The sequence below is a fragment of the Peromyscus leucopus genome, chromosome 15 (assembly GCF_004664715.2).
Source record: "Peromyscus leucopus breed LL Stock chromosome 15, UCI_PerLeu_2.1, whole genome shotgun sequence".
NCBI lineage: Eukaryota > Metazoa > Chordata > Mammalia > Rodentia > Cricetidae > Peromyscus > Peromyscus leucopus.
This window is the reverse complement of record NC_051076.1, coordinates 86,659,298-86,673,684: the sequence shown is the minus strand read 5'-3', so window position 1 is coordinate 86,673,684 and position 14,387 is coordinate 86,659,298. Positions and strand designations below refer to the sequence as shown.

General features: G+C 36.0%; 1 protein-coding gene across 1 annotated transcript; it reads left to right on the top strand.

Annotated features, from left to right (window-relative positions):
• The first annotated feature begins 7,727 nt into the window (after positions 1–7,727).
• On the top strand, positions 7,728–8,449 carry LOC114681456 (riboflavin kinase-like). Its single transcript, XM_037211071.1, has one exon. It carries the CDS (start codon positions 7,739–7,741, stop codon positions 8,204–8,206), a length of 468 nt encoding a protein of 155 aa, XP_037066966.1. The 5' UTR covers positions 7,728–7,738; the 3' UTR covers positions 8,207–8,449.
• Positions 8,450–14,387: the final 5,938 nt, after the last annotated feature.

The following is a 14,387-nucleotide window of genomic DNA, read 5'->3' as shown; positions in this document are numbered from 1 at the left end:
AGAATTATAGAATGGGAAATGATACACATTAACTTAATGATTTCCAAGTTCATCAGTAAGGCAGATAGCATGCATATTACCAATACTTTTTTTTTTGCATCAGAATTCTTATGAAAGAATAAGATGTCTTTGATTTGATAAATCTCTTTTGTTGAGTTTAGGTTGGTTATCACCATTAACACTGTAAAATAATTAATAGCTGACTTTAAGAGAAAGGAAATATAAAATAGAATAGATACATGGTAGGAACAATTTAATTTTACTTTACTGTGTTTTACAAATGACTTTTAAAATAACCACTTATTAGTAGAATATTAAAAGTCAGCTAAAAGCGTTGTTATAAATAATGAAGCAATGCCATGAAGGTAGTAAGAAATTGTACACAATGAGCCATAAATAGCCAAGCACACAGAGGCCTAAGTTAGTAAATGCAAGAGAAATGATGTCATCAGAAAACATTTGACTGATGTGTGGTATGACTCATTATTAATTGCTTAGTAATCTGAAACTGTAGAAAAAGATACATACATGAGGAGTGGAGAAACAGGTCAAATGTCTCTGTTTATCAAGAAAAGAAGGAACCTAGAGGGCAAAGTCTCTGGGGGATAATATTCATTGTACTATGAAATTCACACCCTCAAAAGTGTCAATGACTATAAATGTGTGATATGGGCCCCAGAAATTCATAAATTAAAAGCACTTGTTACTTGTGATAACCTGCTAATCTGACAATTTCTTTTGTTATTTTCTTTATTTGAGATAATCACTTTTGTTATATTTTGACTATCAAACACATCCTGGGGCAGGTCTCATGCTCCAAGTAGTTGACCAGATTAGCCAACACAAAACAGACTACATTTAGTGTGTGTGTGTGTGTGTGTGTGTGTGTGTGTGTGTGTGTGCGTGTGTGTTGTTGTTGTTGTTGTTGTTTATGGTTTTGTAGTTTGGTCTTTTTTTTTGTTTTCTTGGTTTTCGGGTTTTTTTTTTTTTTTTTTTTTTTTTCAGTTTTTGAGACCAAACTTGAATCTGGGCTGATAGAGAGGTTGGGAGGAGTCAGCAGTAGATGACTGGGTAGAAAGAGTACAACTAAGATATATCATATAACAATTAAAACATAAAAATGTAACAAAGAATCACAATTTTTCGAGTTACATTCTTTTTTAAATTTTATTTATTTATCTATTTTTAATTATCTTTTTATTCATTTTACATACCAACCACCCCCACCCTTTATCCCCTCCTCCAAAAGGGTAAGTTCTCCCATGGGTGGACAGCTAAGCCTGGTAGATTCAGTTGAGGCAGGGATATCTTCGTAGAGGGAGACATTATGGGGTAAGAGAGAAACCTGGTGCTAGGGAAATTCCCAGGAATCCACAAGGACGGCAGATTAGACCACTAGTAATAGTGGTAAGGTTGCCTGAACTGGCCTGCCCTGGTGATCAGATTGGTGAATACCCTAACTGCCACCATAGAGCCTTCTTCCAGAAACTGATGGAAGCAGATACAGAGATCCACAACCAAACACCAGGTCAAACTCTTCGGAGTCCAGTTGAAAAGAAGGAAGAGGGATTATATGAGCAAGTTCATGAAGGGGAAATCTACAGAGACAACTGAACCAACAGGAATTCACAAACATTAGACCAACAGCTATGGAACCTGCATGGGACTGGACTAGACCCTCTGCATACAGAAGAGAGAAGTGTAGCTGGGTCTGTTTGAGGGGCCATTGGCAGTGTGATCAGGATCTAACCCCAGTGCATGAGCCAGCTTTCTGGATGTCATTACCTATGGTCAGACACTTTGGTTATTCTTGATGCAGCAGGGAGGGGCTGAGTCCTGCCTCAACTGAATGTACCAGACTTGGCAATGAAAGAGAATTTCTTTCTTGAGAACAGTATTTACATAATTCCTACTCTTTCTTATTTCCTCCAATTAACCAGATGCTACCTTATCAATCTAGGACATCTTCAATAAATATTTTTATACACCCCTACATCAAATATTTATATAAATACAGTCTGCTGAGTCAATTTAGTGTTGCTCACATGTTTATGAGTTTGGAGATGATCATTTGGGATTAAATAATCTATCAGTCAATTTATTTTTTGTCTGAGTGGGAAGGAGGATGAATTTAGAAGAGATGCCTGAATGTTAATGGCATCAGTATCACAACTGTATTAAAAACACAATGATAATCATTGCTACTTTATTCCTACATACAACTAACATTAGGTATGTTCACTGCATTAATTACTTTTCTCTTAGGCAATCATGGTTTAAAACTGACTACTTTCTGACAAATTTTCCTAGAAGTTGGTTGTATAGTTACTTCATTGAATAATCTCATCTGGAGGGAGGGACTGGCTCATTAGACTTAGGAAGCAAGTGAAACATTAAAAAGCAGAAACATTAATAAGACTTCTTCCCAAGGTTATGAAAGTACTAACATTGCCAGGGAGGGGGAATCAGATTTCTTCACCTATATGAAAGTTGGGCAAGGAGCTCAAGGGTTATGGTTTTCTAAGTACCTCCTACTGTGTGAGGGCTTTTCAATTATGTGCTGCCTTTGAGTCACTCCTGCTCCTGTACTCATATATGTAACCCTCTCCCATTATCCTGTAAGCAGATCCAGTGAACTCAAAGTTCACTAAACTAGGCCTAAGTGTAATTGTTTCTGTTACAGTGACCTATCTTGGGTGGGTACATAGATTTGCTTTTAATATCTCAAGAAAAGTCACTCAACTAAGTAATAATAATTATGTTATTATAGTTCTATAATAATAATAGAATAATATTCTATAGTTCGTGTCCTATAATGTTCTATAGTCCGTGTCCACTATGATTCACTACCTGTGAAGGGAATATGGTGGAATGCTCATTTGGGTTATATATTTAATTATTAACAAAGAATTTTTTAATGTACTTCCTCACAATAGGCCATTATTACTAAGCTTCATAAAATATTTAAAATACAATGGATGTTCTCAGAAATGATAGTTCTTATGCAGACAACACATGATGATGTGATTACATGCCTGTGTGTGGGTAAATGCACATACTTGTAGCAGTGATGGTAGGAGGCAATCACCTGATGGATCCCCTGGAAATGGAGATTCAAGTAGGTAAGAACCGCTAGAGGTGGGCACTGGGAACCAAATGCAAATACTCTGCCATAGTGCTCCCTGCTGTTGAGCCATGAGCCGATTTTCCACCTCCTGACATATGTTTATATAAACTGTATTTTTATTTATACAAAATGTATTCATACTTTTTCCTATAGTACATTTGATCATGATTCCCCCCTGCCAATTCCTTTAAGATCTTCCCTTCCTGCTTGATCACTCTACTTCATGTTTTCTCTCTCAAAACAAAAATAAAAAAACAAGCAAAAAGTAAGAAAAATTTGAAAACAAAGCAAGACAAAAAGCCAACACAAAAAACAAATAAACAAAATCCACAGAGTTTGTTTTGTGTTGGTCAACTACTTCTGGCATAAGCCCTGTCCTGGAGTCTGTGTGATATACCCAATTTTTAAAAGTTGACAGAAAAAGCCACATGATAGGAAAATGAATCTTATTGTATTCAGATTTTATTTTGCTCAAACACATTATTATACTAATAAGCTGACTATTCTTTTTTTTTAGCTTTTTGTTTGTTTAGTTTTTTGTTTGTTTCTTTGCTTGTTTTTCAAGACAGGGTTTCTCTGTGTAGCCCTGGTTGTCCTGGAACTCACCCTTTAGGCCAGGCTGGCCTTGAATTCAAAGAGCTCTACCTGTCTCTGCCTCCAGAGACCTGGTATTAAAGGTGTGTGGAATCACCTTCTAGCCCATTTCTAGTATCTATGGATTTACCTACTTATATTGCTGTGGTAGTCATAGTGTATCTCACATATTTATATGTACTTAGCAGATTTTCTAAAATACTTATTACAAAGACATCACATATCATTAGAGTGTATATCACTAAATTCAGAATGGTTTTCTTGGGTAACCACAGTATCATCTAATCAGAATGTTTTTGAAATTGATATAGTAATATATAATTCACTAATCACTAATCAAAACATAAGGAATTATACTAATACAGTTTTTTTTTTCTTAATGGCAGCCTAGCAGTACTATGTTAAGATTTCACTGTTGAAAGCTGACTTCTCCTAATGTATTTATAGCATGTTCTCATAGACATATATGCTTTTTACTGGTCAAATAAAATATCTAGTAGGTATATTTAAAATATACAAAAGTGATTCATGCACTCTCAAAGGCACAGACACACGTAGTGTATGTGTGGAAGTCAAAAGAAATATTCTGTGCCTCACCTCTTTATTTCCTCTGTGGAATGTAGCTGACTTACTCAGAATATCAGGTCTGCCTGCTTTGCAAGCATTTTTACCCACTGAAGCCATCTCACTGCCCTCTGATTCTTAATAAAATGACACTTATAGTTATTTATAATCTATTAACACTGGATAAAGTTAGTACATTCCTATACCTGTTATAAATATGTGCTGTGGGATTTAACACACTGAATTTCACACATTGAGCACTTTGAATTTGACATTAATATTTCCTTTTAGTGACAAGTAGTTCACACTTGATATAATAGAAAACAAAACAATGTGTCAAAATCATAAAATCTGTAACTTCATCCTTTGGTTGTCAACTCAGTTTCACCTTGTAACCCAGTAACCTTACCAGTGGCCTGTTGGATCCTCCATTGTCTCATATTAAATCCACAACTACATCTAAGAAACACTGAAAGATGAGCCATCATTTAGTTTTCTGAATTTTAAATATCATTGTGGATCTTGTTCTTATGGTGATAAAATTGTATTTTGTAATTCCATAATGTTTTGTTATTCTTTAGCATTTATGCATGCAATTTAATCAGAAGAAATATGCCCACACAACTCAATTTTATACAGAAAGTCTTTTCTCTTTTCTAATACTCTAATCTCTGTTTGCATTTAGTACATTCTTAGCAAAGCCTGGGGTAGAATAAGTCCTAATCCCAGTTAATACCACATTTTACCAGCCCCCTGCAGTTTCTGCCAAAACTGAAATATAATCCATCTGTCAGCTGTGCATTAGTAAGAGTCCTCAGGGAATTGGATCTATAGTAATTTTTGCATGATTCCTACTGATCCACAGAGATTTTGTAATGTCTTAGTACTTGTACCAGGTGCACTAGAATTTGTATTATGGCTTAGATAAGTGATACACTTACACACTTGTTGCCTTACATCAGGCATGAAGATTTTAATATATGAGAGGTCTCTTTTTGAATATTAAACTTCCTCTGATTCAAAACTTTGCTTTATTTGGCATAGTATGTCTCACCTTTATGTTCCAGTGTCTGAAAGAAACTTCAATAATTGTTTGTACTTATTAGAGTGGATTATTGTCATGTCATCTCAGGCTTAGTTTCCTGACATTGTAGTAAAACCATCACATATGATGAGGGTTCCCTAAACATTCTCACCCAAATCCATTTACAGACTAATTCAGTTTCTAGTCCTCCTCTTCTGCATATCTTATTAGCTTCAGCAGTAAATAGAATGTTACTAAATTCAGAAGCTACACAGATAATAATTGAATCTCTGGCTTTTGAAAATGCTAATGCACTATGCAAAAGGGTAATTAGCCTGTTAAAGGCAAGATTAGCACCCTTTAGGAATGGATCTAAAATACGATTAATATTGAATCTCATGACTATGATGATACTTGGATAGGAAAGGTGATTTACAGAGGTTTGAAGAAAAATTATAATGTCAGGTACTTTAATTACAGTAAATAAGGTTGCCTAAAAAGGGACTGTTAACAGGGTATTCCTAGAAACAATGTTTTTTCAAGGAACAATGGCAACAGAGTGCCCCTCCCTTCTGGATTATGAAGAAGGTGTAGTAAGGTTGTGGTCATCGTATAAAGATTATCTTTTTTATCAGGATAATAGCCTTCTCCAAGAAGTTGATTTTAGGAAATCTCTACACCTCTAGCTTTACATCATTGTTCTACAGTCTTAGCCTCCTCTTTCCACCAGGCCTTCCATTGTAATTGGGTTCCAGCCTCTAAAACAGCTTTAACCAAATATTTCCAGTCTTGAAGTATAATTCTATTAAAAGTTGGCCACGAGTTTAACATCTGCTGTGCAAATGGAGAATGCATACCATATACGACTATAGCTTCCTTGAATCTCCTCATTTGCACAGGAGTCCAATCAGGTCATATACAGCCTTGAGCATTTGACAGTTTCTGTAAGGTTACCAGATAGATTAATGTTGGCTGTTTGAAAGCCTTAAACTGTTTTGTCTGTAACCACATAATCCAATGATGAGATAGGTTCATCTTTAAATTCTTCTATCTGGGTCCAGATATCTCTATGATCTATTTTAACAAGTTTTTTTTTTTAACTTTTATCTTCGCATTCAAATTAACCAACCTTTTTAATGATAAAAAGATCAAACAAATGATATTTATAATTGATATAATGTATGTCCCATCAACATTAACTATCTTCTCATTTACTTGCTCCATTTTCAGACCACCTACTGTGTTACCAAACAGAAAGCAAATCCCTGCATTTTCTCATTATGTAGAGACTGGACAACAAATGATACAGCTACTTCTCCCAGGACTTGACAATTAACCCAAAATGTTTCTTTTCAGGATCCCTTAAAGATGCCTTCACCCCCGGACAGCAAGAAGTAATTTTAAGAATACATCACTCAGGCCAGGTGGCAATGGTACATGCCTTTAATTCCAATACTCAGGAGGCAAAGCCAGGTGGATCTCTGTGAGTTCAAGGCCAGCCTGTTCTACAGAGCAAGATCCATGACAGAAACCAAAACTACAAAACTCCACAGAAAAACCCTGTCTCAAAAAACCAAAACCAAAAACAACAAAAAGGAACAGTACACCCACATTCCCAAGAGGTGGGGTGGGTGATTTTTTTTTTTTTTTTTTTTTTTTTTTTTTTTTTTTTTTTTTGGTCATTCAGTGGGTTATGGATAATAGTCATTGTTTATGATGGTTGGTTACAAGCTGTTAATTGATAATGGTCAGGAAAAAAAGGTTAAACAATGGAGATTAGATTAAGATTTTGTTTGAGAAAAAAAGAGGATATAGATATGATAAAATGAAAGGTAGATTATTCAATCTACTCTGAAAATAAAGATATAGAAATGATGGATAAAGGGTAGATTATTGAATTTACTCTGAAAAGAAATGAGAAAATATGGATGTGATAAGATAAAAAGGTAGATTACTGAATCTACTTTTAAAAGGCAACTACTAATTTTAAATATTTTACATTGGATTGGATTTTTGTATATTGTATACAAATTATGTATATTGATACAAATTTGATATTGATTTTGTTAGAAAATACTGTACCTATATTTCTAATCTTGTTCAAGTTATTGTACCCGTACAGTTCATTTAACAATGTAATACAATTTACTAGTCTTTGAAAGTTATTACCAACTCTTAAGGATAATAAAGAAATGCATGTTAGTAGTAGTTAGTCATGATAATCAAACTTGTAGTCATATTAAGAATATTTTTCGGTTCGCCGAGTTCTGGCGGCTGGAGGCTGCTCTGCCGGCAGGCAACGGTAAGCGGTGGGTGTCCCGCTCCGCCAGCCTAGCTCCTGCGGGATCCCAGGCTGGCCTTGGCCCGGGTGCCACACTCACGGCGGCTCCGCGAGCGAGCAGCAGCCCGCATCCTCCGAGGTCCGCGTCATGAGGAGCCTGCCGTTCTTCTGCCGCGGTCAGGTGGTGCGCGGCTTCGGCCGCGGCTCCAAGCAGCTGGGCATCCCCACAGCCAAATTTCCTGAACAAGTAGTAGACAATCTTCCAGCTGATGTGTCCACTGGCATTTATTACGGTTGGGCCAGTGTTGGGAGTGGAGATGTCCATAAAATGGCGGTGAGCATAGGATGGAACCCATACTACAAGAATGTGAAAAAGTCCATGGAAACCCACATCATACATACCTTCAAAGAGGACTTCTATGGAGAAATTCTCAAAGTAGCCATTGTTGGCTACCTCAGACCAGAAAAGAACTTTGATTCTTTAGAGTCACTCATTTCAGCGATTCAAGGTGATATTGAAGAAGCTAAAAAGCAACTGGATTTACCAGAACATTTGAAACTCAAAGATGACAATTTCTTCAAAGTTTCTAGAGGCAAAATTATGAATGGCCACTGATGAAACTGTCCACTCACTGTGGTGTCTCTAGCCTGTGATACAGTCTCACCTTCATCATAGTTTAAATCGAACCTTTGTCTGTAGCAAGTGTTCTTCAGCTATTAGCTCCATCATGTTCTGTAGTACTAAAAGATTCATTCAAAAATCAAGACTTTTTAAATGTAATATGTTGATTACAATGTAGCACTAGAAAGCTAGTGTCTTGTAGCGGAAATAAAGTCTGAGTGTCACTGGGGGAGTGAAGACTGGCTGCGGTTCTCGTAACCATGTGTGCTGGCGCTGCTGAGTGGGGCTGTTCCCAGGAAATGCAACGCGGACCTTACCCTGGGAGGAAAGTCTACAGTGTATTTTTATTATGTTGTGTATTAATATATTTTACAGACCTACAAAAAAAAAAGAATATTTTTCAAGGTCAAGCAGAAATGTATTTTACATATACAGGTCATCTTCAAACACTTCAGAGATCTACAAAATATGGCATTAAAGATGTTTTAATAACATAATTTTTTATGACAATGAGACATGTTTGCTCTTGGCAGCACCAATCTATTTCAGAGAAGATGATGGGCATTGAAGAAACACTTTATGGAGTTTACATTCTTTGTGGCAAAAGTTAGCCACTGGGCAAAAAAATGCCCTTGCCTCTACTACTGACAGTATGCTGTCCAAAATGGACAAGCAGGACACAAAAGAAAGGGCTGTCGATCCTTGCCAAAACAAGGTAGGAAAGCTCTGTAGCAAATCCTGCTTCATAGATGAGTCTATCAGATATGGTAGGCCACTAGGCCAAAGATGGATGCTCCAAAGTTGCAGAGAAATCTTGAGTGACTTTCCAGGCAGTCAAATGTTTCTGTCATTCCTTAATTTTTTTTGAAAGTTGCTTATTTGTACTTCCTGTTTTACTAGGTAGCATTATTTCATTCTCGTGTCTGAGGGTGTTGAAGATTAGATAGTTACAGTTTTCCTTATTAACAAATTCAGAAAAGAAACTCACTAAAGTGGTATAATGTGTATAAGTTTGAAAGATATCAAAAGGTAGTTTTTAGTTGGTAATGCAAATTGGGATAGAAGGTGAATTAGATACAATCCTTTGGATTCACACAGATAGGATAGATAATGAAGTATTTTTGCCAAATTTGTCAAATGCAAATGAACTAGACGTTGTTGTATTTATTGCCTGTATGTATTGTATGTAGTTATATTTATTATATATAGTTTTTTTTATTAGTTATAACTTTTTTTTATTTTAGACAGAAAAAGGGAAATGTGGTGATATTTTATTTGTGCTCTAACAAACAAAGCTTATCTGGGGATCAGAGGACAGAGCCAGCCACTAGATTAGACATAAAAACCAGACAGTGGTGGCACATACCTTTAATCCCCTCAGGAGGCAGAGATCCATCTTGATCTCTGTTAAATTCAAGGCCACATTGGAAACAGCCAGACAGTGGTGGCACACACCTTTAATCCCAGCACTTGAGATTTCATGCCTTTGTGTGGAAAGTACACAAGCCTTTAACCCCAGGAAGTGACATGGCTGGGTGGAGAATGGTGTATAAAGCATGAGGAGACAGGAACTAAGCAGCAGTTCAACTGAGACTCTCAGGGGTGAGGACTCAGAGGCTTCCATTCTGAGGAGTTGGTGAGGCAAAGTTAGCTGTGGCTTGTTCTGTTTCTCTGTTCTTTCAGCTTTCACCCCAATATCTGCCTCTGGGCTTTCTATTAATAAGACTGTTTAGCAATTCATGTTACACAATACAACATGCAAGAACACAAACAAAAAACACAAAGCAAAAGATAGGGGGGATCTCTTTACCTGTTTATTTTGTATATTTTACTGGGATTTTTTTTTCCTCCTACAGTTTTCATCATTTCACAGACACAATCAATATTTCTGCTCTTGAGATTTTCTAATGCAGGAGTCAGAGTATCAACAGCCCCCCAGAGAGCATTTCATAATTGTCTTCCACATGAATTGCTCTAAGGAGCACATTACACAGATTCTGAGAACCAACCCCAAGAGTGCTCTGCTGGCAACTTTGTCCAATTTCTGTGTGACGCAGTTCTGTGTGCACTTTCTTCACACATGCTGCTAATATCATAGGCTAAGATCAGTCAGTTCATGAGAAACTAGTAGGACTGATTGAGACACAGAATTTTGTAAAACCTTACATGCTATTTTGAATCACTCACTGTTCAAACAGATAACTTTTCATCCTCTATAAATTAACATCCAGAGAGCTCCTAAACAAACATTTTTTTTTTTCTTTTCTTCAAAAAAACTGACCAGCCTTCATGGGTTTGAAATCCCTGCAAGATCCGTGGAAGATAACTTATTCACAAATTTTGAAGTATATCCATAGTTGCTGAAGATAAAGACTTGCATTTAAACTGTGTTGATAATCTTATCACACAGGTGACACATTTGCAGTGTAGATTTCTCTGAAGTGACAGCAATGATGTCATCACTGGTTTTGCTCTAATGAACTGTAGCTGAAAGTTTTTCTGTGTCCAACCTGGCCTATGATTAGGACAAATCTCTCTCACCCGCCCATGCCTCACTCAGACCCAAACAAACACACACAGCCTAATATTATTTTTAAACTATAGCCATGACAAGCTACTTGTTATCTAGCTCTTATCAACCCATTTCTATAAATCTATGCTTTGCCATGTGGCTGGTGGCTTACCGGTTCATGGCGGTGGCTGGCAGCATCTCTCTCTCACCTCTCCTTTCTCTTCCTGTTTGGATTTTCTGCCTGCCTCTAAGCTGCCTTGCCATAGGCCAAATGGCTTTATTTATCAACTAATCAGAGCAACATATTTTCACAGCATACAGAAAAGCATCCACAGCAATGAACTACTTTGAAAATTGTTAAGCCCGTGTTTCACCTTGTTCTATTTGGGAAATTTGCAACAAATCCTTTGAAATGCATATTTCAATGGTGTTCTAGTAAGTACCTGCCATAATCCAAACCAGTAAGACTCAAATTTTCCCAGCTGAACTCAAAAATTGCAATGAATTTAGTGATATAATGGAAATGTCTAGTGACTTGTCATCTACCTATGACTGATGGTGTTGTTGATGGTCATTTGCATGTCAGATAGAACTTGAAGTAATCTGAGAATTGACCTTGCTTGATGTTTTTTGGTTTATTATCAACCTTCATCGGCACTAAATTTTCAGCTAGACAAAATAGGCCATTAAAAAATATTTGTTATGAAAGCAGCTATTTCATACTTACAATAAAGTGATCTTATATTTGTTTCTCAGGAATTCTATATACTTAAGAAATGATTGAAATTGACTTATTTTAGAGGTTTCCACCTATACTTTCCTTAAATGACTCAATCATTTCCATCACAACATTGTGTAATCATAGACCCCACCACCTCTGTACCCATAACCCTTGTCTTATTTAGGTTTTCTATTACTGTGATAAAACATCATGATCCAAAGCAACTTAGGGAGGAAAGGGTTTATTTCATCCTACAGATCATAATTCCTTCATTGAGGGCAGGGACCAAAATCAAGTTCCTGGAAGTAGAAACTGAAACAGATGTCATGTAAAAATGCTTCTTGCTCACCCTGCCTTCTTGCAGCAACCAGGACCACCAGTGCAGGGGTGGCACCACACACATCAAACATCAGTCATAAAAATGCCCCACAGACTTGCCCAATGGCCAATTTGTTGTGGTGTTTTCTCACTTGTGGTTTCTCACTAACAAATTCTACCTTTTCTCCAGTTTACACACAAACAGCCAGTATGCCTCTTATATTCTGTCTCAATTTTGGGAATTTTCATGGATCACTGAGAAAACTACCTGGGAATGATAAAGATCTCCTGACATTGCTACAAGACTGTATATCTTTTGTCTCTATTTCAAGTTCACTCAGGAGACAATATGAAATGAACACCTATATTTTGTATTGGTATTTAAAAATATCTTCTGTCCAGAATCTACCACAATGGATTTGAATTTTTGATATAAACTAATGATATATGTTTATATGGCATGAAAGCAGAATCAAAACTGTCCAAGTAAACAAATGGGACTAATAGTAGAGCAAAAGGAGAAAATATGCTTCATGTACAATATATGTGTATGAAAACATCCCTGTGTTACACAATACTAAATACATATTTATAAACACATAATTAATGTGATTTACTTCAATGGGTGGTAATATGCTTTTTGAGATCTGGAATAGTGACCAAAAGGCCATTTTACAATGCTTTTACAACAGTAAGAAATCTTTTACTTTTATTATCCAGAACAATCTTTGTGTTTTCCACGCAAAAAATGAAAATTTGTATTACTAGAGACATCATATACTCCTTATGCTCCTTAACTTGAATAATGTTATGCTCCAGAACAATCTTTGTGTTTTCCACACAAAAAAATGAAAATTTGTATTACTAGAGACATCATATACTCCATATGCTCCTTAACTTGAATAATGTTATGCCCCAATAAATCCATTGTTATTTGACTTTTTAAAAAGTCAATAAATTGAAGATTCATGAACCACCAATATCACACCTGTCTGTAGCAATAATCTTAGCAGGTCTTATTAATAAAATCAAACCCATGGCCAGTTATTGGGGTGAAATGCTGGAAAATCAGAGATCCAGAACAAGCCACAGCTAACCTCACCTGGCCAACTTCTCAGCTGATCCTTTTTCCTCAGACTGGAAGCCTCTGAGTCTTCATCCAGAATGAATCGCAGCTGAATTCCTGCTAGAAGCCTGAAAGCTTAACCAGCCGAATGCTTCTAGTTCCTGGTCCTCACGCCTTATATACCTTTCTGCTATCTGCCATCACTCCCTGGGATTAAAGGCTCACTTCTTGGGATTAAAGACGTGTGTTACCATGCCTGGCTGTATCTTTGAACAAATGGATTTCTGCCTCTGGAATGCTAGGATTAAAGGTGTGTGCTACCACTGCCTAACTTTCTATTTTTAATATTGTGGCTATTCTGTCTCAGACCCCAGATAAGTTTATTAGGGTGCACAATATTTTGTGGAACACAATACCACCACATTTCCACTTTTTGTCTAAAATTAAAAAAAGCTTATAGCTAATACAAGAAAAATTATATCCAATAAGTATATGCAATGTATGCAGTCAAAATTACATTAATGATATCTAGTCCATTAACATTTGACAGATTCAGACAAAAACTCCATTATATATTAACAATGTCCAGTCCAGTAACATTTGATAAACTCAGACAAAAATTTTTTTCATTGCTTATCCTATTTAAAACAAGTAGTTCCTTTTGAAAACTATTTTTTCTTTTCATAATAGATTTACCTTTTGTCATAATATATAATAATATATAATAATATATAATATATAATAATTTTGTCATAATTACTTTTCATAATAGTAATCTACCTTTTGTCATTTTTATATCTTCTCCTTTTTCTTTTTAGTGTAGATTCAGTGGTCTACCCATTTATCCCCGCCCCCACGCCGAAACAGGGTTTCTCTATGTAGTTTTTGTTGCCTGTCCTGGATCTTGCTATGTAGACCAGGCTGACCTTGACCTCCCAGACATCCACCTGGCTCAGCCTTCCAAGTGCTGGGATTAAAGGCATGCACCACCACCGCCTGGCTCAGATTATCAAGCCTTCTAACAATGAGTTTGTCCTGAGTTATTTCACTGGGCTAACGAATCTATTTTTAAGAATTAATATTTTATTGTTGAAGCAAATGTACTTTAATGAAAATTTTCATTTTAGATTGGTCATTTTTGATAAATAAAGCAAATTCTGTGTAAGGCATATTAGTTTGGGACATTATATATTTTTTTATTAGCTCTAAAAACTTTTCAGGGGATTTCCTTGAATTTTATATACTTTCACATGCCTCATTCAATAAATATAGTTTACTTCTTTCCCATCCAAAACAGTTTGACTTTCTTGTATTATTCTGACTTTAACTTCCAGAATAATGTCAAATAACAAAAACCTAGTTCTAAACATCCTTGTCTTTTCATAATATTGCTCTGAAAGTTTTATTTAATTATGATTAAATATTATATGTAGCAGATGCTTTTCATGTTCACAATTTGAGATCATTCTATTATGACTTGTTTGCTGAGTGTCTTTATCATGAGGAGTGTCACATCTTCCCTATAGGAATGATTATGTTCAATTTACTTTCCATAAGC